The 26,588-nt window shown below is 37.7% G+C and overlaps 1 protein-coding gene across 2 annotated transcripts in view; it reads left to right on the top strand.

Annotated features, from left to right (window-relative positions):
- The window catches only part of camk1b (calcium/calmodulin-dependent protein kinase Ib), a 33,218-nt gene extending 8,410 nt beyond the window's left edge, over positions 1-24,808 (top strand). For both annotated transcript variants that reach the window (XM_046875109.1, XM_046875108.1), the window contains 10 exons: positions 11,576-11,707; positions 16,376-16,450; positions 19,740-19,878; positions 20,371-20,497; positions 20,690-20,765; positions 21,076-21,188; positions 21,521-21,599; positions 22,175-22,262; positions 22,507-22,660; positions 23,095-24,808. In XM_046875109.1, coding sequence (XP_046731065.1) covers positions 11,576-11,707; positions 16,376-16,450; positions 19,740-19,878; positions 20,371-20,497; positions 20,690-20,765; positions 21,076-21,188; positions 21,521-21,599; positions 22,175-22,262; positions 22,507-22,660; positions 23,095-23,201 — 1,090 coding nt within the window. In that variant the 3' untranslated portion in view covers positions 23,202-24,808. The remainder of the gene's footprint in view (positions 1-11,575; positions 11,708-16,375; positions 16,451-19,739; positions 19,879-20,370; positions 20,498-20,689; positions 20,766-21,075; positions 21,189-21,520; positions 21,600-22,174; positions 22,263-22,506; positions 22,661-23,094) is intronic.
- The last annotated feature ends 1,780 nt before the right edge of the window (positions 24,809-26,588 follow it).

Genomic DNA, 26,588 nt, shown 5'->3' with positions numbered 1-26,588 from the left:
TTCTCTTGAGGCCCTAAAATTGAACTTGTCACCTTCTCTGTTCTTATACACAATAATACCCACTTAGTTATGCCAGTTTTTTTTTTTTTTTTTTGATTACTAAGAAAGTCTTTGTTGGTGAAAGATTTCCACTGAACTCCAAAAAGGAGTCTTTTTCAGTCCAAGACATCCTTTCCTGGTAACACTGCAAGCCTAGGCATGCATGCAGCCTTGCAACATCACAAGATTACCTCGCACCATGCTTATGAGTTTTCCGACCCTCCTCTTATCCAGACACAGCGAGGAAAGCATCGCCAGCTCTTCCTGCCTCGCTTAGCTCCGGGTTCATCGTGGGCTGGTTGTCTTGGCAACTGGAGCAGACACTTTCCATATGGACTAAAACAGTTGCTATGGAAACAAAGTTTTATTTTCTATTAATAATCTCGCCGACAAATGTGTGAGCGATTGCAAGGCTTGGTTTAATCTTTCCAAAATGATGGGTTTTTTTTAACATGATTTTTGTTCACTACTGTGAGATAGGGGCAGTTTCCAGGAAATCCCCCCCCCCATTGCACAATCTTTTTCAGTTTCATTTTGGCAGAACCTTTATAGTTCCAGGTTCCTCAATTTTCTTGCACTTCTTTATTTTTATTTCACAGATAAATAACACGAAAAGTGAGAGCCCTGCAGAAGATTGAGTTCAAATCCAAAGTTTGGATAAACAGTGACCCAATTAATAAATCTAAATAAAATGTTGACCTGAGAGAAAACTCATCTTTTCATCAAAATGCAGGCAACTTGGGTGTGGACATTTCCATTGAAGTTCAGGAACAGAAATTCACATGTCCAGTAAATGTGTTTCTAACTGTGTATTAAGTAGACTTAAACCTGTCCTTAAGTCCTCTCTAGTCCTTTCCAGTCCTTTCATGTCTACTCATCTCCTAAACAATAGATAACTCAATGGTACTTAACAGTGCAGTGAGGCTCCAGGTTTTCTCTGCTGTTCTCTAATTCATATTAATATAATGCACAAATGTCAAGTCAAGTCAAGTTTATTTGTATAGCGCTTTTCACAACAGACATTGTCTCAAAGCAGCTTTACACAAATCAACAGTGATGGTGAATGGTGTGAATCCCTCAACACATTCATTTAATTTTAAATGGAGTCTCTTGTTCGACCTACACTGCTTTCATTACAGAAACAAGGGTTGACTTTTTGGTGACATGTTATGACTGGCTGCATATGACTTTCCATTTCTCCAAAAGAGCACTTTAATTGTAGCAAGCCAAAGTGCTAGGTCATGCAGTTTTGGTGTGTGTCTGTGTGTGTGTGTGTGTGTGTGTGTGTGTGTGTGTAGGTGGCAAGAATAGTCGTAAGGTGACATGGTCACTCTCATGATTTTAAAGTTTATTTTTTAGGTGGCTCCTGTGTACAATCCTGTTAAAGTACACTTAGATAAACTTCACTTACCCATAAAATGTATACTCATATGTGATAAGCGTCATAAATCCACAAGATCTTTTGAACTCCAGCTACTGGCTAATGATATGACACCATTATTGAACAAACTCAGTTCATCCGGATTACAATGACTCTTTTGAGTAAATGTTTGCATAAGTAAACTATTGTGGATATTCTCGTGCCAAACAGACCTTTTTTTTCCTCTCACCCCCAGAGTTGTTTAGAGATGACTTAACAAATGTGCTTTTGTCCTTTAGGGATTGCAGTATCCAAAACTAGTGGGCTGTGTGGCTTTGCTTCTGGGTTTCATGACTCCCAGCTCCTGTAATTAAAACAGAACATAATTAATGAGTGCCAGCTCTGCTTTGGAGAATAGCAAATCTTACTGTTTTCTCTTTCTGTCATTCATGTATACTGGCCTGGTCCTCATACGCTTCATTAGAGAAAAAAATACGACTCAGTTCAGCTCTTATCGAGTCTCGCAGAGTCCTTAGAAAGATGGCATTAGAAACTCTAGGCCACAAAAATAAATAGAAAAATGTAAAGAATAACAGGTTGATTTTAAGGTTTTTCTCTTTGATAGATAAACTTTAATTACTTAAATATTCTCCTTAAACTAATCAAACCTGTTGTCCAGGAACCAGTCTGATTCAACCATCACACATTTACATTCTGCGCTATTGATTTTGCTGGTGTGACTAACAGATATCCACATCGGTCTGGATAAGCTAATAAACTCCCTAGAGTAACACAGTAGCCTGGTGTGATCCATGGCAATTCCCAGCATGCTTTGCAAACATGGTTGGTTGGGGTCTGAACTGGAAATATTTGAAAATCAATATGGAGTATGGATCTGCTTTTTTGCTTGTCTGTTGTTCTTTGCTGGTGATATTAGTTTGGCCTGTTTTCCATTTTACAAAGCTAAACTCGGTAGTTTTGTTTTGTTTTGTATTTTGAGTGGCTGTTGTTCAGAATACAAATTCTTACATTTTTTTCTTTGTAATGAATCATTTTTCTAGTATTATGAAATTAACAAATGCAAAGTAAGAGAGTACTCTTACTTTGCATTTGTAAATGTTTCTACAAACATTTTTTGATGCACTATAAAGTGATGACACTCTAATCTATTTTGCAGTTCTTCACTGAACCACTGAAGATTTTAGATGTAACCCCTTTCCCACTTTCTTACAAAAAAATAATAATCATTTGCAGTCTCTTTGTGGCTTCTATTCTTTGACTGATGATAGCTGATAAACCTGAGCACAACATTTAGCCGAATAGCTTAAATACAAATCTTCTAAATGAATATTATTGTTTCCTGAAACTTGAGCTCAAAAATAATTTCTCTGAACAGAGACTTCTATCTATAAAATTATTTCTATTATCTATCAGACCCAGTGATATGCCAGATGCTGCTAAGTACCCATAGCTTTCACTGCCTTAATATAAATGTTAGATTAAGTGATTGGTAAAATGAGTCATGTGTGTTTTTTTTTACTCAGCGGTTTTGTTTCTATTTTGTCATCATATATTAAGAAGTTTCATGACTTTATCTATCCATCTCCAGTGGGTGGGTGGAGGTGTGAGGTTTTGGCCTGTTTAGTTCGACTGAAGACTGAAAGGTATGCTGTGTGGTGTGCTTTTTTCATGATGTTACTGACCACATTTTTTAAGAGAGTTATTTTATGAGAATAAAAATTGCCACAACATTAGAAACATTAGAAACTTAAACATTATCACAAGTCCAAAAAATTGCTGTTCATCAAATTTAGAATTCTGAATAAGCAAACAATCACATTTGTGCATTTGAAATTGATTTAAACCCACAATGCATTGTACCACAAATTCTTTTGAATTTGGTACTTATGATGAGTTTGTTGAGTTTTAAAGCATTGCATGCAAATTCAAAATCTGAAATACTGATGGGAATTGATTCAATTCATCAATTTCACATCACTTAATATGCGAATACCAATGAAAGGTACACAATTTAATAACTTTTTTAACATTTTGTTTTCTAAATATGGAGTTTCTCAGAGGGCAGAAAACATTTGTTTTTTTTGTTTTGTTTTGGTAACTGAGAGAGAGAGAGAGAGAGAGAGAGAGATGGGGGACCACTAATACTATATAGGTGATAACATGTCCAGTTACATTCAGATGTTCCACAGCATTAAAAATAACTACAAAATATGTTTTAAAAAAAACCTCAATGGTGGTAACTTATTATTTTGCTATAACATGTCGTATTATTTACTTAACTGTAAAGGATTGTGTTGTTGTCAGTACAGACTTGTTTTTAAAATGACCCACAACTGAGGCAAGCCATAGTGTTGTAGTTTAACAGTGTGGTTGTGTTTGGCTGTGAAACTTCTCTGGCGGTTCAAGTTTCTAACCTGGTTAGTGTCTGTGTTGTATAAAAAAAAGGGGAGCACAAAGAGTATTATGTTACTTCAGTGGTTCAGATGGTCTTATTTCACTGCACTCTGTGGGTTTGGCATGATGATGGACATGGGTACAGTGCCAGCTCATAAATATTAAAAGAACATAATGGTTTATTAAATGAATCACCTATTAAACAGACGGTTAAATATTGAATGGAAGTGTTTAGAAGTGGAAATAACATGGTGTTTAGCTGCATAATATGGTAGTAGTTTTATCATGCCCAAGGCAGGTACTGGTGTGTGTTTGAGTGTGTGGTTGTATGGATGGATGGATAAATTATACATAAAGACACCACCCTGTGTTTACGGGGCTGCTAGAGACACCTGCTCCCTCCTCACTTTCGCCTGCACATGCATGCTCACACCTCCACTAGAACAACAAATTAAAACAAATGAAACACTTCTCTATGACACACAAAAAAACACCTCGGTGTACATTCTTAGTTACATTTGTTACTTGTATTTCATCCTGTTTTTGCAACCTACAAATTTATGTTGTAAAGTGCCAAACCACTGAAATTCCACATGCATTGTGCAAATACAGGTTACACTATATTGACAAAGGTATTGGGACACCTAACTTTTCCAGCCATATGTTGTTCCTCACCAAACTGTTACCAATAAGTTGGAGGCACACACTTGTATAAGATGTCTTTGAATGAAGGAGCATTGGATTTTCCAATCACTTGAACTAGGAGACCCAACCTGTTCCACCATACCAATGCTAACTCCTTGAAGATATGGCTTACATGGGCTGGAGTGGAAGATTTTAAGTTGTCTGCTACAGAGTTCTGACCACCAGCCTACTCAACACTTTTGGGATGAATTGGAATGCTGATTGCACCCCAGGCCTGATCACCCTGTACCAGTACCTGAAACTCTTGTGGCTGAATGAATCTTCATGGAATTTCCAAAAGCACACTAGAAATCTAGTGAAACATTTTCTTAGAAGTGTGGAGGTCATAATAACAGCAAATAGGGACTAAATGTGGAATGGGATGGTAAAAAAAGCACATAGCTTGTGGTCAGGTGTCCACAAGTAGTTTGTCCATATAGTGTAGGTCTTTTTTTTGTTTGTTGTTTTTGTTTCTAACTATGCTGGTGTGCATTTAATTTGTAGTGTATATGTGTATTGAAAATGGCAACATCTCCATGAATGGATTTTTCTGTACAATGTTTAAACCAACATTATTCTGAAACAAACCGTAGAATCTTGTGGATTGTGGTTATAGATTCAATTCACTTAATTTTTATTTGTATATATATATATATATTTTAACAATGAACTTTGATCATAGATCAGGACTTTGATTTGTTAGTTAATTCACAAGAGTTGTACCATCTAAATTTACTTCAGAAATAAACTGTTAATTACGACTTTAAGCCGAAACCATTTTTTCTTTTGCTTGAGCTTCTGTAGAAACGCCTACAATTCTTTTGGGGGTCAGCTTTTGTGGGAGGAAACACAATAGAAGAAGCATTTTTTTCCAGTAAAAATGTTACACACACACACACACACACACACACACACACACACACACACACACACACACTGTGATCGGTACCACATGAGATTACTTGACCCTAGCTAGACAAGAGAAGAGGTGAATTTAAAATGGCTCTTCACTGAAGATGTAGTGCACCATTACAGAGCAATGTATTTGTTGTTACACTTGTAGTGTACTATGTAGCTTATTTTATCAGATAGGTCTGATACATTATAATCCAGGTAGAGAGGCTCTGTGCCAAGTCCTCATGGGTGTTTGCACAGCTGTATCTGTTAACAGGGCCATTTTAGAGTTTGAAACAGGATTTTCTTTGTCTGTGTGACCAGATACAGATCCATTTATTTTTAAATACATTTTACACATATTATAGAATTGTATGATTGCAAAGAGTTTAGTTCAGAGTTTACTCCATTTTGCAAGATGATGTTGTCATGTTGTATAATTAATTGCTTTCAATTGTTTCCAGGAAGCAAGGACTTGGTTAATGTGATCATCAAATGAAACGGATGTGGGTTTTTTACTTTTGTGTTTCTTTGTCTTGAAATCAAATAAGGTTGTTGATTATGTTCTCTGGAACTAGGAAGTAAATGAAAAAAATAATTAACTAGTTTTAGTTTAGTTTACCAGGCATTGCAATTTTATGAACTTTCCTAAGTGAGGAAGCATGTGAATCTGATGGAAACCTTTGCAAACACTTGCAAAACTCTACACAGATAGTACCCAGAGCTCAGAAAGCTGTGATGCACTACCACTTGCACCACCATACCACTCAGCAACTTGAGTTGTTAAACAAAATTCTCACATTAGTTTATGGTGTGACAAACACATCCCCTTTGCATAAAGTTCATTGTAGCGTGTATTGTGTTGTCTTTCTATTCTGCTATAGCCGGGCAAGTTGTGTGGTAAGTATGCAGGCCATGGTAGAACTGCAATTTTTGAGCTTTGGGGAAGTGGTATAGATCCCTGCAAGATGAGGACAGGCATTAAGGTCAAAGTTGTAGTAAGGATCTAACAATAGATCTCAGGATCTCCATTTGGCATCTCCAGACATTCTAGTACAGACACCATACTGTTCATGAAACTTTGTACCCTGAGTTATAACAGTTGGTTGTTTTGTTGATTGTTGTGGTGTTGATTATTTAGTGACTGTGATTGTTCATTTGAGGTGACTGTTGGTTACCGGTGTTTGGTTGGTTGTTTTTGGTGGTTAGTAATGTTCATTGGTTGTTGGACATTGCTGGTTGGTTTGTGTGTTTAGTGGTTGTATTAGTAGTAGAACCAACTTGTTTTGGCTTGAAATCTGTGCTCTTTTTTTGTCTCCATATCAGAAATGTTGTCTGTACATACCCCTTAATGTTGGAGCACCCATTTAGATGGTGACAGGAAATTCACTTGGGATCTCATGAGATTTACTAGCCCTGGGTTAGCAGAGGTTTAAGCTGTTAAAGTCAGTAGAATGTGTGCAGATGAAGTTGCAAGCTGATGCAATTTCCTTTTAAAACTAACCATGTGCAATTGGGTTTATCAACCAAATTACTCCATATACACATGTTGGATGACTCAACCTTGTTTACACTGCTGGTTACAACTTCCTTTTCACTGTACTAGGACACTTGTTTCATATTTCTCTTGCATGACTCAGAGTCATGGGAGGACCTTGACAAATTGGGATTCTAGTTCTGAGATTGTATTGCAAAGATTTCTATTCAATAATTGGTAATAAGCATTTTTGTGTTTCCAGCATTTGATTAAATATTTATAAATGATGACTATCACACTAAGTGTGTCATGCATGCATTGCACTGGAGAATTCTGTAGATCTTATCAAGATTAAAATTTGTTGCAGAATGAAGTATTTTTAGGCTACTTAACTGCCTGGAGGAATTGTGTTCCTCATGAAACCGTTTTCATTTCTTTGTTAAAAGTTGATGGGCTCTTGTCCGGAGAGAAATTTGGACTGCCGTAATGTGACTCACCACTCCCTTCATTTCTTCATCTTTGTTTTGGATGTGTGATCATATTTCCAGCTGTAACTACCACTGCAAAACACTTGAGAAACTATGTACATATCAGATCTGTTTAAGAGTCAACTTTAAGAATTCTGATTGGGCAAAATATGCCTGTATAACAGTATGCCCTATTAAATTGTAATTTTGAAACTGCCAGCATACTTCATATCGGAGGTTACCGAGTGTATGAACATGTGGGAGGTGCTTTCTTGTTGTATATCTGCACAGCTTCTCTCGCTTGTATAAATGCCTCGGCAGCCTGATCACATTAAATTCATAACATCTAGTTTATATTCAAAATGTGTTTTGGTATGTGTTTTATGAGTTTCAAAAATTCCTGTCTGTCATTTAAATTTAGTTTGAACTTCAGCATGCTTGTTTCTAAATCTTGTTGGTGTTAAAGCTGCTAAAAGAATAATGAATAGAAGATGAGATGAGCGAATGAGTGTTGCTAATCCTAATCAGTTTAGAGGAAAGGAGCTGGAGAGAGTTTAAAGAGGAGATATTTAGAAAACATCTGAATTTGGAGAAAATATTTGCTAATATGAGGATCTTCCAAACAGATTCCATTGTAAAGTCCAGAAGGTTTTCTGGTGGAAAAAAATGACCTGATGGTTGGTTTAATAGTCTTAAATAGCCAGCGAGCTGTGAAACAAATAGACGGCTGAGCTCTGCTATTCTGATGGACAAAGCTTATCAAAGTTTGAGCAACTAAATTCATCCTGCTTATGCATGAGACATTTTTTTGGCTGGCCGCAGTATAATCTGCACTTGTGCACGTCATTGCTGGCTATGCACATCATGGACAAAATTTATTCCATTCATTGCTTTTAGTTTAGTCTACAATTTGTTGATACTTTTGTCATTTGCTGTTTAAACTTTCTCACGTTTTCTTCCACAAATGGTGATCTGAACTAGTTGAAACGTTTGGTTTTCTTTAATGACAAATGCATCCAATACATCTGGTCATTTCAGTTTATTTATGTTAAGGCATCTTGACTTATGCCTAGGCCATATAATTCCAACCGCAGTTGAAAAAGTTAGAGACTCCAGGAATAAAGATAGATTGTGTTCCAAAACGAGTAGAAATAAAGAAAACTTTGCAAAATCCTCCACGACAATAGCTGGGTCTTTTGGTACCATAATCTTAAAAAATGATTCTTCTTAAAAAAAAAAAGACAAGAAACAGAGATGAGAAGCAGCAAAATAGTTTATTGCAGTAAAACCACTATCAACAGGAGAGTGTACTCATGTTCAGACATGATCTGAAATTTTGAGCCAAATCTTCATTTATACACTTTTGGCTCTCCCCAGTTACCATTATTTTATAACATCCCTCTTGGATACTTTTGATCATGAGGTCTGTCTAATCATTGAACAGACCAAAATTCTAATTGAATTAAAAAAAAAAAAATCTGAACAATCTGGCTAATCGTAGATGTTTGTGTTCAGTGTTATTGGAGAGGACTCCAGGCATTTCTGCTGATCAACTTATCAATTTTTTTTTTATCTGCAGGTTTAAGTGTGTATCAGTGTCATTCTATTTCTCTTAACACGCATGTATGTGTGTGTGTGTGTGTGTGTGTGTGTGTGTGTGTGTGTGTGTGTGTGTGGCTGTATGAAAATGCCTGGTGTTGGAGCAGAGCTCGTTTAAGAGGTAATAAGAGTGCATTCCTGTTTGCCGAAGGTTGCCGTTAGCAACAGGCCCTGGACACCAACTCTGCACAAAAATAGGCATTAACCTTTTTTTAAAATGAAAGTGTTTTTTTTTTTTTTTTTTTTTTCCAGCTCCTCTCTACACATTTTCTTCTTCTGTTTGTGCTTTAAGACATTCATGATCCAGCACATCTGGCTTTGTTTGGCTAAAACAGCATTTTCAGAGATTCCACCAATCAGATTAAGAAAGAGGCCTTATAATTTCACTGATTTTCTCCACTGAATATATACATAAGGTAGTTATAATAAGTTCATATATATATATATATATATATATATATATATATATATATATATATATATATATATATATATATATATATAGGCTCAATAACTGCCTTAATGAATTGTCTTTCTCAAGCAACCATTTCTTTGGGATGAACATGAAGGCTCTTGTCTGGAGAGAAATTTTGAAATGGAGCAATTGCAATTGTGACTTTTCACTTTTCCGGTCAGCACCTTCATCATGTTTTGGATGTGTGACCGTATATCCATCTGTAATGCATACATAGGGCATTTATAATATGCTCATATGTTTTTCATATCCAACTTTAACTTTATAAGACCTCTGTAAATAATGATCTGAAACTATTACCTGAAAGTGATGGCAGGTTGTGTATAGTGGCTTAATGATACTTGATTAATTAACTGAATAGAAAGAAAAGGAAAAGAAAATCAACTAAAGTATGTTCTGAACCTGCCACCTGGTAGAAAGAAAGGAAGTGGCCTCACAGCATGCTGTGTGTTCATGCATTCCTCTTTCCAAAGCTCAGACACCAAAAATAACTCTACAACCTTCAATCTGTCCCCAGAACTAAACTTCTGGATTACCATATTAACCGTATTACTAAACCCAAAAAAACATGTATTCCACACAAAGCAGTAGCAGAAATTTGTAAAACCATGCTGAAAATCTGCCTACTCTAATAAAAAGATATTGTATCTAAAGACATAAAGGGAAAACAATGAAATAATATTGACATAGTGGTTCAGTTTTAATTGAAACAATAAGCTGTGAAAATATTTCCTGGGGGGAAAAAAGTGTATATTTTCCTGCTCAAATATTAAAAAGGTACCCTAAACCAGTGAGAAGTGTATGAAGATTCAATCCTTGATTGACTGTTCAAACTGATAGGATTGTAACTGAAGCTTTCACACAGTTAAAGGTTCTTCCTCTTTGTGATCCTGAATTTGTTTGATTAACAACACATAGGCAGCTTTGTCTATTGTTTAGTCTGTACAGTATAAGACGCTTTTGTGTGTGTGTGTGTGTGTGTGTGTTTGTGCGTGTGTGTGTTCAGTGCTGTGTATTCAGCTGGATGTGGGTCTGAGAGCTATAATCATGTCCTGTTAACCAATTAGGCTAGTTAGGATACTCTCTCACACACTCTCTCTAACATACACACACACACACACTTCCTGATCTCTGTCTGTTCTTTGTTCAAACAGAGAGCAGGATGGATTGTTAATGTCCACACAAAGTTTTCCAGAATGTTTGGCATTTCGCTGTGTGATAAGCCACGTTACTTGAGCTGAAATTGAAAGAAATACACAAGTCAAGAAGTGTTTTTTTTTTTTTTTTGTTGTTGTTGTACATTTTAAACCTATTTCTTAAGCAGGAATTAACAAAAAAAAGATTAAGAACCTGTATTAGCATTATCTTCTCATAGGGTTGCTAGCTGAAGTGGAAATTAGCGAAATTATAAGACGTAGGCATCAGAATTTGATATGTCATTCAATCCAAATGTAATTCAATTAAAAAAAAAAAAAAAAAAAGGTTTTGGAACTGATGGTCCAGGTTTGGTAAAGCGATTTAGATCAGGAATCTATAAAACTATAAAAAAAGACATTAGAAAGGAAATGGGTAAATTATTCCTGGTGCATATGTATTAGAAAAACTGAATTTAGCAAGAGCATTAGGGTTCTGAGTTAGTAATAATCATGGGTTTGATGGGTTTGTGCCTGGGTGATACTTGTCTTACATTAGCCACTTATAATTTTTTTATGTACTATTTGGTAAAAGTAATATTAGCATTATGGATTTGCACTGTTGCACAGGCCTGGAATTCGAATGAAAAGTCGCACTTCCTGTTATTCCAGCCTGATCGCACATCCGCATTACTAAAAGAGTCTTGCCCCCGCACCAGTCTTTAATTGGGCCATTATGTTGAGACAAACCCTGGGGGGACAAGTGATCTAAGATCCGTTGTTTCTCTGAAACTCCTTAGACATGTGTAAACAAGAGCAGCAAATTCTTGGAAAATTCTTGGAAATTTGCCAATACAAACTAGAGCTACCTCAGTTCAGGGTAAAGACAAAGTCTCTGAATAAATTGAGCTGTTGCAGTATTTCAAATGTGCCTTATTTATTTGGTTGACCTATTTATTAACTCTTAAACCTGTGTGTCTGTGTATCTGTCTGTCTCTCTCCACCTGTCTCCCTCTCCGTTTGCGTATGTAGTGGTGCATTTTCCGAGGTTGTACTAGCCGAGGAAAAGCGAACGAGAAAGTTGGTGGCGATAAAGTGTATTCCGAAAAAAGCACTGGAAGGAAAAGAGAACAGCATTGAGAATGAAATCGCTGTTCTTCACAAGTGAGTACTCTTGCACACACACACACACACACACACACACACACACACACACACATTCGTCATATATTGTGTCTCAGAGCTGTCTGATTATTTAACATTAGTTGCCAAAGTTTTGATTAAACAGAATAAGATTATGCACTAGACTGTGACAGATGCTAATATACTGAGGTAATGACAGTGTTATGGTTTGGATACAGTTCAGTTACTTGCACTGCATCATAGGAGGTCAGGGTGGAAGGACTGTGTCAAAAAGAGGTCATGTCTGCCAATATTGTGACTCACCAGAATTCACCAAGCGCTCGGAAAACGGCTGGCTCCGAAGGCGCTAAGGCTATTTTTAGGACACGTGTGTGCAAGCGTTGCCTGGGTTACTGCTGCCACACTGACCTGGAGATCAGAGAGGGATGTGAACGAATGTGTGATGGAGAAACACCTCCCTTCCCCCAGCACATTTGTACAAGGACATGCTTAGTGGAGCGTCCACTTAGTATGCAGTCCTTATTGCTTTTTATTTTTTTTTATACTCGCTTAGTCTCTCATGTTTATAACATCGACTCTCCAGATTGCAGCATCTCTTGAGGTGATGTTTCTGTTGGAACCCCAGAGTGATTCACAGGCACATCTGATCTACACATTTATGTTCATATGCTTGTGGCTGCGAAATAAATAGATTTGTGTTCGGACTATATAATTCAGAAAAAAATTATGATTTTAAGAATATTACCATTAAGATACTCGTATAAACATATTGCCTGAATTTGAATCCTGACAATGACACAGCCATTCGTGATCGGGTACTTCAAAATTGGTTATAGGAGGGATACTCTTACTCTCAATCAAAGACATCTAGCAAATCATTGTCATCTGTGAGCTCATGTATGCAGAAGAGAATTAAATTAGCTTTCTATTGTTTTATCTATGTTACTTTGCTTTGTGGTGCAAGACAAGCAGCAGTTTGAAAAGATGCAGTAGGATGGTTTCGTGTGTCCCAGAGGAAGCTGTTGTATGACAATGAGGAGCTGGGGGATAATACATTTTAGAGCAATTGATTGCACTTGTATCAATACACAAAGGAAAAAAAAAAAATCAGAACTGCAGTTTAGTTTTTAATTACATAATCTGGACAAAAGAACAGGGACACCTCATTTTTCCAGCCAAATGTGCTTCTTCCCCAATCTCCACAAAACTGAAGGCACACAATTGTACAGGTTGTCTGTTACATAAAACGTTTCCATCTCTTGAACTAGGAGACCCAAAATTGTACTAAGATGACAATGCCTTCGATGCACAAAACAAGCTTCATAAAGCTTCATCTATAAAAAATTTACACAAATTAAAACTTTTACTAATGTGATGGGGCTGGTTTAGCGAGGGTGATCCAGGGTGGTGAGTTACACATGAAGCATATCAACTAGATGGTACAGCAGTCAGCTTTCCAAATCTAAATGTAAAATACTTAACCACACCAACATCCACTGTTTCTCGAAGAATTTCGGAATTACTGTGATTGTTTTCATGGTCCACACATCATAAACTCTGTCCTTACATTATTAAAGATTTCCTCATCTGCGAAATCCAGGAGATTGTCCCGAAGAGAATTAAAGCTGATATGGATTATACGAGGTGCCATCAAAAAGTTTAGAGACTGTAGCAATACAGTGCTCCCAGCGTTCCTGACACTTCTGGAATGTGTCCAGGAGGTCTTCTTTTCGAAGCGTGTCAAGCACCTTCTGCAATTCGCGCTGGATCTCAGCACTAGTGTCAAAACGCCGACCTTTGAGCTGGATCTTCAGAGGGTGAAGTAGGAGCCAGAGCTAGTTAGTAATGTAGGTGCGGAAGTGAGATCATGTGGATTGTTTTCCGACAATCATCATGCACAATTTGCCGAATGGTTTCATCATTTTCGGGGGATGAGCTCGTTAAAGATCTTCCTAATCTCTAGTCAACCAGTGATGTTCTTTCGCTCTTGAAGCACGCGTCACTCACAACACATCGAACGTCTGATTGAATCATCGGCGTATGTCACATTTCACGTTTTCTCTTCGTTCTACCTTGCTGTCCATGATGAGAGTAAAATACTAGTATAGAATATAGAATACTAAATTATGCTTTTCAAGAGATGATGCGCCTTTAATGGAGGCAGGCAAATAAATTTGTATTGTTGAACTACACTGATATGGTGCATTAGGATATTCAAATGACCAAGTATCACTTGTATCCCTTGGACATTTGTAATATTTATAATTGAATGAAGCGAAATGGGAATTTAGCACGACATTGTACACTGATCCTTATGTCTTATAAGCTTTACTATACTCTTTTCACTTTCTGTTTGATTTACTTTGTGTTTGAATCATTGGTTTTCACCTTGAGCGTTACAAGAAACATTTTCTGTGATGACATGAATCACAAATACCAGAGAACTCTGACTCTGCTTATTAACGAGCGTTTTTTTACACACCAAACAAATTGTAAACCTTTATGTCCTGTTCGTGAACGCTGTTTTGGGTTGTTCTGACTGGCAGCTTTTCCAGAGAACATTCCAGATCCTGTAATCTAAACTGAAATTTAACACTTGAACGGCAGAGGTGTAACTTTGTGTTGTAGGATGTACAGTACCACTGAATTTTATGTTATTTAAGGGCTTGGGAGTGGCAATTAAGCTAACACAACTTTGAATAATTAAATAATCGTTTCCTTTAGTTAGAACTCATTGTTGATAAAGCTATTCTTCTTTCTATACACCTGTTTCTCTTTTTTTCTAGGTCATTATATCTACCTAATTTTTTTTTTTTTTACTTTTCTGTATTTCCTTTTTTGCTTTTCTTTGTCAGACATTCTTGTTTTTCTGTCAGTCATTCTGCTAATGACGTTTTTTTTTTTTTTTACCAATGTCTATTCTTTTTTTAATATTTCGACTTTTTTATTATTTCTTTATCAGTTTATCTGTCTTTCTATCAGTCTATCTTTTTACATCTCTCTGTCTTTATGCCTGCTTGTTTTGTCATTTTATTTGTCACTTTAGACAAGAAGGCTTTGTGTGTATTATATGGAAATATTGTTGCAGTTCCTTAGTGCCATGCCTCGAACCACCCACCACCTGTAGAGTTGACCCGGACCCCACGCACAGAGGGGGTGTAGTGTCAATGAACGAGCCTGAGACAAAGACAGGGGGTGATACTGACCGCATGAACAGGACGTGCCCAGTGCCTGGTGGGGGAGGAAAAGTTAGAGAATGAGTGCGAGTGTGTGAGAGAGAATGGAATGAAAGGCTCAGTGGGCTGGTGACTCACCTGCATGTGTCGTTCGTGTTATGCGCCTCAGGCGTGTGTGGGAATCCACAAGGCAACCCAGTGAGAACCCACACACAGCTCGCTGTCTGTCTCACACTTTTAACCCAGCAGGTGAAAAGGAAAGTTAAAGAGAATGTCTATTGACTGAAGCTGAAGAGAAGGCAACAGGAATGCTGCAATCTTACAAAGAATGGGAAATAATCAAAATGTGTAGAGTTAATAATTGGAGAAAAAATTAAGCGACTATGATGGCCTGTTTTTTCCCCCCGGTATATTACCGTGGTGGATCAGGATCACGATAGATTTACAGGATAAACGAACACTGGTCGTGAGGTACAAATAAACCCGGGATGGGACACCAATCAATCACAGTAACCAGATATTCCTTTTTTTATAAGTTCAGTGAAAATAATTGGAGTGATATTCACAAAGAATTCTATGTGACTCTTAGTAGTCTTCTAGCAAGACCGATTCATAAAAGTATGAGGAATTTTTACTGATTTCCTAATCAAAGATAAAAAGATGGGGTGGTTTTACAGTAACAGAATATGAATATCAACAAGCGACACCCACTTCATAACAGGTTATTAAATATTTCTGATACATCTATTGCAGGTTGCCAATGTTCCTAAACTGCTTCTAGTGACAGGAACCTTGTAATTAAGGAGCTGATTTTATTCATTTGTATGAGTTTTGACTTAATTTTCATGGGTTGTTTGACAGTTATCATTTTCAGTCAGAACTAGGACAGGACTCATGCGAGTTCTCCAACCTTGTGGGTATTGTTTCAGTTTGACCGTCCTACTGTCATCTTCATCTTGGGAGTATTTGCATCTACATCGGATGAATCATCTGTTGACTCTAAACAAATGAAGCATTGATTCACAGGTTGCCAAAAACTAAACAAATCATCTGAGCTATGACTAAACAACCTTAGGTCTTTTAAAATGTTGTCTGATTCTCATGTGCATTCACAGGTACTGATGTACATATAGTGGTGGTAAAATCTAAAATCTTCACTTTAACCTTGTAGTCAAGTGTTTATCTGTTGTGGTCCAATGTTTTTGTTGGCATTGAGTGTTTGTGTTTCATTTCATGCCTGTGTTTTAACCGTGTTTACCGTGCTGGATCAAGTGCCCCAGAATGGGAACTATCATACTGAACAGTGGTCTGCTTCTCAAATTGACACTCTACAGTATAGTCCTGAAAGACAACTGCAGAAGTACAGTTTCTAGGTCACCTCAGAGATGAATACCTCATGGAATATGGGGATTTTTCTTTTTTTTTCTATAATGACTCAAATATTTGAATGTATGTTGTGTATATTATTGTAAGGTTATTTATCTCCAGTCCTCTTTCTCATTTCTTTCTATAGGATTAAACACGCCAACATCGTTTCTCTGGAGGACATCTATGAGAACAAGTCGCACCTTTACCTCGTCATGCAGCTGTAAGTGAATGTCTCTCTTTAAGGTTGAACAGAGAGCGAGTGCATGCCTGACTTATAAAACCGCCACTCATGATCTAGTTCAGTTGCCTCTTTTAGCCCCCTATTTCAGACGACTTTTATGTTTTGAATCTTGACTGCATTTTTCACAGCAGACAGAATGGTGTGTGAATGTATGTGTGTGTACCCGTGTGTGTCTTTGTGAGCATATATGTGTGTATGAGTGTTTGTGGTTGCTAAAAATGCGGTCAAAGCTTTCCACAGACAAATGGATTAGTGCATGGTATACAGTTCAATACAATATCTGAGCTTTAGGTACATGCTTTTTGGGTTAAAAAGCTAATTCTTCTTCTCAATTTCGTATTTTTATAAATAGAAATGTTATCGATCCAGTTACTGATATCTAGACATCAACCACACATTAGTTTTTGTTTGGTTTGCGTTTTGGTTTAGATTTTTCCCAGAATGGTGGTTTGGTTTGTTTGGGTTGGTGTTTTTGTGATTTATTTTTTGTTTGTTTGTGTTGATGTGGCTTATTTTTTGTTTTTTAGCTTGAAATTGGTTGATTACGATGCCTTTTTGGACTATTATTTATTTGTCAACGAAACTGACAGAAGAAATAGAGCAAATAATATAAGCCATTTTAGGAATCCACCCGATACCATGCTTATTTACTCACTCATCTGGTACCACATAATACGGTATGACGTAAGCCTAGAGCTCGCTACTGCACTATTCGGCGATGACTGCAAAACATATTTCTGAATCAGTAACTCATGGGACCCGTGACCTAATACTTTTGATTTGGAATCAATTGTCAGCTGCACTCTTCCAGTCTAAAATCCAAACCTCCATGTGATATTCCTCACATAACTCCGCACCATTAAGGAAGGCGATGGCTGTCTAATTCTGGATCGTGTCTCCGTCTGAGCTGTGTACTTGTTCACAGCTGTACATTAGCAAGAGCTACTTCCAGCCAGTACTTTCATCTCTAAAGAATACGCATTACAAAGGCCATGTATCACCACTTGCCTTATTCCAGCTGGGATCTCTGCATGCAAGCAGGCTCAGTTGATGTGAATCTTCCTTTCCCTAACTTGTGCTTTATTTTTCCACCCCTCTTTTTTTTTTTTTTTTAACAAAATAAACAAAGCTGTGTAGAGACGTTGGCCAAAAGAGACACAAAATTTAGATTTGCCGGAAAGGATCATATTGATTATGTATGGATTTAATATGAAGCAGTTGCCACATAGCTCCAGGGTTCGGGGTTCAGTCTGTCCTTTAAATTGCCTTTTGGTGTGAATATGTGTGCAGAGGTTTATTTTTGACACTCACGATTAGAACCACTAATAGAGAAATAAACCATTTAATTCAGTAAATTGTGTTGACTGAAATTTTAATAAGATTTATTGATTAATAATATATAAGAGGTTCAGGGATTCAGAATCAACTGAAAGAAACATTTAGAATTGAGATTGTGCAAAACTAATCATTTCGGTGGGGTTAGCTGACACAGGGAGTCTTTTTTCGACACATTATAGTGTACTTCATATCATAGACCCATTACTCAATAATAACATTATGAACTACTTATATTAAAGAATTTCGGTTATTTTTTGTGGAATAGTCTTGGATTACGTGAATACATATGAGTGATATAAAGCATCCATCACATCCTCGTAATGATCACACTAATCTGTGGTTGCTATGTGCATCATAATATTGTTTCATATATAATCTGTATGTGCATTTATCACTTCTTGCCGTGTGCTCGCTCCTACGTGTGATGTCAAGGCCCTTTAATTGCACATATGCCTTGGAGACTCTCTATTGTCTTGTCCACTGAGAAATCAAGCTACACAAGACAACACACACACAAGCTCTCTACCCACCCACTGTGCAGCCCTGGGAGCGTGTGCCCACACCTGTGTCCTCCCACCCGTCAGCTGAAATGTCACGAAAGAGAAACGGGGGAGAGAAAGAAGAGAGAACTAAGCAGCACATGGACAGAGTATGTGTAGAAGTTTGGATTACAATGAAGACCAGAGACAATGATAATTAGAACATCTGGCAAAAGGAGGTCAGTTAAAATGAAGAGATGCACGGAGGAAAAAAGAAATGATGGACAGCTAAATAGAGGGAGGCAAGATAGAGGAAGGGTGGCATGGATTACAGGAGGGATGGAGGAAAAGCCTTGGAGAAAGGGAGACAATGCGGTAAATGTAAGGAAATAAATAAGTAGTAAAACAGTGATGGATAAGGAAAATTAATGATGAATGTAAGAGATGATATAGGACAGATGGATAGAGGGAATGATGATAAGAGGGAGGATGTGATTACAAAAGATAGGAATGTTGTAAGGAGGTGGGTAAGAGAAGGGGATGGACATGGAAAGCAATGAATAGAGGGCTTGTGTTGATGGAGATTGAGGTAGAATGTGATGAATAGTGATTGATGCAGAAAAAGAGAGACAAAGAGATGGATAGTGAAGTACAATAAATAGAGGCAGGAAGGGAAATTTAAATAGGAGAGAGATGGATGGATGGATGGATGGATGGATGGATGGATGGATGGATGGAAGCTAGAGAAAGAGGTGAAAAATTGAAGTGATGGAATGGTGGGATTAAGGATGAATGTCAGTAGAAAGATGGAGAGAATGGTCAAGACATGGAGGATGGGATGGAAAATGTGATTATTAGAAGTTAGGAGGAGAGCAGGCAAGGCATGGTTTTAAAGGCTGGAGTAGAGATGGAGCCGGGATGGAGATAAAATTGGGAAGCGGGCTGGATGGAAAGAAAGCAATCTATGAATAGGTGAGGAATGTGGCCAAGAGATAGAGAGACATAGATAAAGATATGGAGTGGCACAATAGATCAAGGATTAACATACAAGTGCTGAGTCTGCCAGGTCTTTCATCTTTACTGTGTGTGTGCGTGTGTGGGTGTGGGTGTTTTTGCGTCACTCACAGTGAGCTGGTTGTGTTCCTATTTCGCAGGAACTTCACTAGAGCAGATTGGAAAAGGGAAAACAGATTGCACACATAATGATGCCTGATTTACAGCGAAGTAAAATGTTTCTCTGATTCACACTCGAGCCGACTTTAACCTGTGTGAGTGGAGAGTAGGAGGTGGGAAAAAGAACGAGCCCAAGAGTGCCTCCTGCTGGTAAAAGAGGGCTGGAACATCACCAGCTGGCCACAAGAGTCCATGCTGTGATGCAGTCTGTCTGAAGTGCAAGCGCAAGCGCGCGTGTGTGTGTACCCAGCTTCCACAGCATATTTCTCTCGTTGCAGGGTGTCTGGCGGTGAGCTCTTTGACAGGATTGTGGAAAAAGGTTTTTACACGGAGAAGGACGCCAGTAAGCTCATCCAGCAGATCCTGGATGCTGTGAAGTATCTCCATGACATGGGCATAGTGCACCGAGACCTGAAGGTTGGATCAGCAGAAAGTGTATTTGTGTGTGTGTGTGTGTGTGTGTGTGTGTGTGTGTGTGTGTGTGTGTGTGTGTGAGTGAGTGAGTGAGTGAGAGAGAGAGAGAGAAAATCAAAGAAATCAAAACAGTTTCTGAAAGCGTAAAATGCAACGAAATGAAATCAAGTGTTTCTGCTCCAACTGCGATCGCATCATCCCCCTTTCCTTTGCTGCTGGAATCCAAGAAGCCTGCATGTACTGTAACTAATTACAATGACGTTTAGTTTCCTCTCCGTTTTCTGAGGTCACAGTTATTAGTCTTGTTAGTCTGTGGGTTTAACAAGCTCATTTGTTTACATGCAGTGAAGTGAAGGACATACAGATTAATTCTCATGCATGACTGAACTAATTAAGCCTCTCCCTGAACATGATTCGGATCAGTACGAGTGAGAGTAAGAGACTGCATTTGTTTGCATGCCTCATTATAATGTGTGTGTGTGTGGTTTTTTCCAGCCCGAGAACCTTCTTTATTACAGCATGGATGAAGACTCGATGATCATGATCAGCGATTTTGGCTTGTCAAAGATTGAAGGTTCGGGGAGCGTGATGAGCACGGCTTGTGGCACTCCTGGATATGTTGGTAAGATGCTCACTTTCAATGTCATCTCAATACACTCGCCATATACAGTGTTTACCTTTGGGCAAGTCATTCAGAATATAGAAGCAGGGAAGTTATTACAACCATTTTGTGATCTGCCTTCGAGTCGCCTAGAAAGTTGTTGCTATAGAAACAGAGAACGTGTGATGTGTTATGTTTTAATGTGTTTTGCAGCTCCAGAGGTTTTGGCTCAAAAGCCGTACAGTAAAGCCGTGGACTGTTGGTCCATCGGGGTCATCGCTTACATACTGTAAGTGTTAAATACATAACTTAGTGTCAGTTTGCTTCCATTGTGTCTGAACAGTACTGTAAAATATACTACAGGGCACAAAGCGGTTATCCTTCGGAAAAAACTTTGTTGAATCCTGAAATGTTTCATTATTCCTATTTCACAGCCATTTGTAAATGCTCATGTCATACTGGTTATCGGTTCATGATGAAATTAATGATCTTTTGGAACATTCGAACTCGGGCATAATTCAAGATTCATTGATAACAAATGTACATCATATTGTACATTATGCATATTCTCCTAACATCTCGCTATTCCTCGTTAACAGTTTGTGTGGCTATCCGCCATTTTACGACGAGAACGATGCCAAGCTGTTTGAGCAGATCCTGAAGGCCGACTACGAGTTTGACTCACCATACTGGGACGACATCTCTGATTCAGGTAGCACGTTTTCCATCTTCTCACCATTCCTCTGCTTTCTATCATGCCTGTATTATTACTGTCCAGACATTGTCCTGTCCCTCTAAACTGCTGCCAAACTGCTGTTATTAATAATAATAATAGTACTAATAACACACTCTTGAACTCTGGAAGTTATTACTTCATCAGGCCTTAGGAGAACAGCTAATCCGATTTTGATGAATGTTGAAACTGGGCAAATGTTTTTTCCCCATCCTGAGCCTGTTCTGTGTTACCAGATTACCTTATGGGAAAGCATCAGACACTAAAGTCATTTAGTGAGCTGTAATTGTGATTTATTTTTTCCCCCTCAGCTAAGGACTTCATTGTACATCTGATGGAAAGAGACCCGATTCGGCGCTACACGTGTGAACAAGCACTTCAGCATCCCTGGTATGAAATACACACAGTTGAGCAGAACGGTTGATGCTTTTATTAGGGGTATTTTATTAATGTTAATTTATTTTGAATCTTTTTTTTATATTTGCGGGTTAAATGTGAGGAGTTTGTATGAAAGCATTAGATATTCAAATATTAAAGAAATATACAGTCTTCTGCTCTCCATGCAAACATGGACAAACCTCCCATTAACCCCTAACAAACCAACAGCTGCAGAAAAAAACATGTAAAGAATCCTCATATGTACAATTACTGGGCAATATTAAAAAAGCATCATTTTATTGCATGATCATGACCCCCACTTTCATTTGAGCGAGAAAAGTTCAGATTTTTGAGTTTCAATGAGCAAAACACTTGTTTTGTCAAAATAATTGTTTGGAATTGAATGTTTTCTCACAACAGAATGCATTGCTAATCCGGCTCGATCCAGTTCTGTTTTGGCGGCTTCCATGTGGCTTTAAAGTCTTGGCTTTCTTTGCAGCCAGATGACTAACTTGGATCTCAATGGATAGAACTGAATGAATTTGAATCTTTTTTTTTTTTTTTTACTTTGTTGTTGTTTTTTCCAGGATTGCGGGTGACACAGCACTGGACAAGAACATCCATGAGTCTGTGAGCGCTCAGATCAAGAAGAACTTTGCAAAGAGCAAGTGGAAGGTCAGTGCTGTTGACCGAAATAAATACTGCATTGTTTGAAATACTACATGTGGAAAAGCTAAACGGATCAACGTGTCCAAAAATCGAGTTCGATTTAGAACATAATATAACCAGATAATCATATGATGCATGTTTAAATATAATCCTGTCAGATTAGAAAGACAAGTTTGACTGAGTTGAAGATTTCCCCCCAAAGCACAGGCTTATATGTTCAAGCTCTCTCTTGTGTCTCTCTCTCTTTTAGCAAGCGTTTAATGCCACAGCAGTGGTCCGGCACATGCGTCGCCTCCAGCTGGGCACCAGTCAAGAGGGGCAGAGCCAGCTGTCACCCCATAGCCCCTGCAGCGAGCGCCTCCTGCTGCCCGAGGGAACTGAGGAAGAAGAGGACGAGCAAAGCAGTCAGTTCCCAATAATTCACATTGTAAATTCAGTCTGCTGAAAGAAAAAAATAATAATCATATTTACCCACCCAAATATAGTCAGTCTGCCAAGATTATATCTGTCAGCTCCAGTTTTTTTACTGAAATGATGATGCTGGAGACATTGGTGCAAACACTGGACTCAGAATGCAATGCAATTTAACACAGTCTGCTCTTGAGGACTGTGGTTAGAATTTACATGGGAGCTTCAGAAGCTGATCTTTTCCTCAAATGACTAAATGACTAAAGTGCTTGTTACGTAGAGATCAAGTGAAGTTGGTATCAGAATGACCTTCAGAATGACCTAGAGATCAAGTGAAGTTGGTATCAGAATGACCTAAATACAAAGCCATTGTGAAGTTAAAGAATCCATTAGTTATGGGGGTGTATTTTTCTGTTTTTTTGCTTTGTAGCCTCTCAGAGGGAAAAAAGCAGCTGCTCTGAAAGCGCTGGCGATGGGGCGGGGCACGACAGCATCCAGAACTGCACCTTCCACGTCCACCCGACCAGCCGGGTCTAAGCCTTTCAACCATCCTGCTGCAACCAATGACTTGACTGTCCCGTGTTTCTACTGGAGTCCTGCCACACCCCCAGTCTGGCCAGGAATACTGAGTAACTTCAGAGCTTGGCCACTAGGTGGCGCCGCAGTGTAAAGAATTCCAGGAGAGAAAGGGGGTCGCTATGCCAACAGAGGTTACTTGTTTACAGACAGGTGAGCTTTAAGAGAGGAGAGGAGAAAAAAGAGAGAGAGAGAGTAAAAGAGAGAAAAAAAAAGTAAGTGACGCATGCCACAGCTGCATTATGGGTAATGGACTGAGATTGGACAGTGTTTTATCTTCTGTTTTACAAATTCATAATGTCTCATCTTTCTGTCTTGAAAAAAAAAAAGGTTTGGGGTAAGTTGTTATTTAGGTCCAAAATATATTTTGCCTCAGAGCTTTTTAGCTTGTAAACTAAAACACAATTTCATGTGCTACCAGCACACACACTTGTCTAATCATTGTTATTACTTTTTCATGGACATAATTGAGCCAATTAATGCTCTGCTTTTCCTGAAACCTATCCTGATCCTTATTATCACTAAACAAAATTAAACCTTTATATACATTACATATATGTTTTCTCCCAGCCACAGATTAACGGGCATCTCCAAAAGATATAAAAAGATATATTGTGGTTTTGTGAGCCACAGGTAAAGCTGAATTTCTCTCCATGCCATGAGCATGCAGGAAAGCATTTTGGATTACATAGTTTAACATAAATTCTGATTAACATTTCATTCATTTGTACAGGGTTATATTTGTACACATTTTGTCTATATTTGTGTTCTGTATTTTTGTCCTGCAACAAACCAAGTCTGCATCACTGTCTCATGGAACATTTATTTTTTCATGCATCAGACACAGTCTCCAGTGCCTTTGTGGTTGCAGTTGTTCGGGTTATTAACTCTTCATTTTTGTCTATTTATTGCTGTTACGATCTTACTGGGTGCGGGATGCTTGAAATGCATAAGCTGTTCTATTTAATACTGCAGCCGTGCCCTGTGTATGCATGTGCACCGCCTTTAGATGTGTAATGTGTCTTTTACCATTCATGTAAATGTTTTTATATACAACCTTCTTTTTACTCATGGTTTTACTCAGGGGATGATGATGTGTTTGGGGTTTCGAATTAAATGGTACAGGATTCGCTAGTTGACAGATAAATCTAATGTTAGTGTGGTGGCCTGGGAAAAACCTGTCGCCATAGTTGAAATCACAAATATTACAAAGATTTCCTTTCCCCTCAGCAATGCTTTCTATCTGCTATCCATCTATCTAAATTAGACTTTTTTGGTTTATTAATACTGTAAAACCTTGAGAATTTTGGGCCTTGATGGCAACACCATGAACATTTCAACCCGAATCACAAAAACATTTATTGTAATTCTGTATATATAACTAAATGTAGTAAATATTATATCCTTATTCAAAGGGTTATCCCAGGCTGCCACACATACAGTATATTTTAATAGAGAAAATTATTTTTACTCTTGGACATGGGAGGTCCTGTAATATTTCTAATGCTGGTATTGCACCACTGACCCTATACAGAAATTGCAAGGCATTAAAAAAAAACTTTATTGTACCTCGTCCGTCCCATTTCATTTGTTTTCCATGCACCATTTTCTGTCACGCATTCACCTGGACCATGTCCGATATCAGTTTGCATTAGAATTTGCATTTAATTTCTGTGTCGCTTAAGTTCGTATTCCATTAGAACAGTTTATGAAATTGCCAAACTAAAAAAACAATCCAAAATGTCTGTATCTGGAACTAAAGACCAACAAGGAATAATCTTTCCTTCTTTATTTATTCTATTTCGAATTCGAAATTTTGACTAGAATATAATTTCATGCCTCCTGTTCATTTTTATTTTACTTTTGTCAAGTCTGCCATTCAGATGTCCAAGCAGTTCAATCCACATGCTCCATTTCCATTTTGAATCTGAGCCATGATCTTGTCTCTTTATTCTGGGTCAGACTGGGTCCACTAGAACCTCTCTGCATGTATCCATACGTCAAATATATATAAAGATATATACATATATATATATACATATAAAAAAGAAAGACATACTGAAATGTACGGTGTTTTATTTTATTGATTACAAAGTGGAAAAAAAAAGTCGATTTATTTTTTATGCTTAGTCTGTATTATTTTTAGGGCCTCAAGGAAATCGATTTTATGTTGTGTTGAAATCGTTCGCTTGTGTTTCGGTCGTGAGAAATTAAGAGTTTCCTCTGTGCGGTCAATCACCTGTGTAACCTGCACTGTTGCTTTTAAAACCATTTTAATGTAATCGATCGAAACGTCCAACCGACTTCAAGGTCAAAAAGTGAATGACGTCTAATTGACCGAGTGCTTTTGCAGTTAGTGCGCTGTACACTGGTATTTTCCAGAACAATCTTCGTAAGTACACACCGTGCTAAATGGTGAGCTTTAAATATCTGTTTGCACGAAAAAAGAGACAAAAATACTTCAATTTTTATGCTAAGGAAGCTCAAAGGATAAAATTGAAGTGAAGAAATTTCTTCCTTCTCAAACAGCAACAGTGATGTGAACACGGTGGGGAAAAAAAAATGTCGTGTGTGCACTTTCCGATATGCTTGGATATATAAAAGTTGTTTAAGAATAGCTTTGCTATGTATTGCACCATGTTAAAAAAAGATTTTTCCTAAATCCTAACTTAATTGCAGGTAATACTCTAGAACAGAGGTTCTCAAACCTTTTTTTGCAGCCATTGTCCCTTTAGATAAAAAAAGAAAAGAATTATTATATGAATTATTTAAATAATGGGCTCATTATTTAAATGAATAGATTAGGATCAACAATATTCTGAATATTTATTGAAGAATTTCTTTTTAGTAAAAAATAAAAAACTCAGACCCCTTGCTATACTACACTAACCATATTTTGAGAACAACTGATCTAAAATGTATAGAGTGGTTAATATGGTTTTAGATTTTAGCTTTTTTTAATATTATGCCACTTGATACAAATTGAACTTGACATTTATTTCATTTCAATGTTCATTCTGACTTTTTCTCCCACCAATTCCTTGTAGACTTGCTGCAATTTCCAAGAGTTTAGGACATTATTTAGCAACTCAGGACTGTCTTGGAATTCATAATGGTGATGTAACCAAATCAGCACAGAAGTGCACACCTTTAACAAACCTGGAAATTTAAGTAGAATTTGCACAGTTTCATTGGCGGATAGTCTCTATTCAAAATGAAACAGAAGGGCTTGACGATGAGGCCTTGTTCATATGAGTGCTGCAGTGATTAATAAAATGGCCATTTCTTCACTTATTTGAATTTTAATACAGTATAATATAAAGTTTATATCAGCCAGTTTAAGAAATG

This window comes from Silurus meridionalis, chromosome 19 (assembly GCF_014805685.1).
Source record: "Silurus meridionalis isolate SWU-2019-XX chromosome 19, ASM1480568v1, whole genome shotgun sequence".
NCBI lineage: Eukaryota > Metazoa > Chordata > Actinopteri > Siluriformes > Siluridae > Silurus > Silurus meridionalis.
Note: the sequence above shows the minus strand (reverse complement) of the source record. Positions and strands in the feature narration are given on the sequence as shown.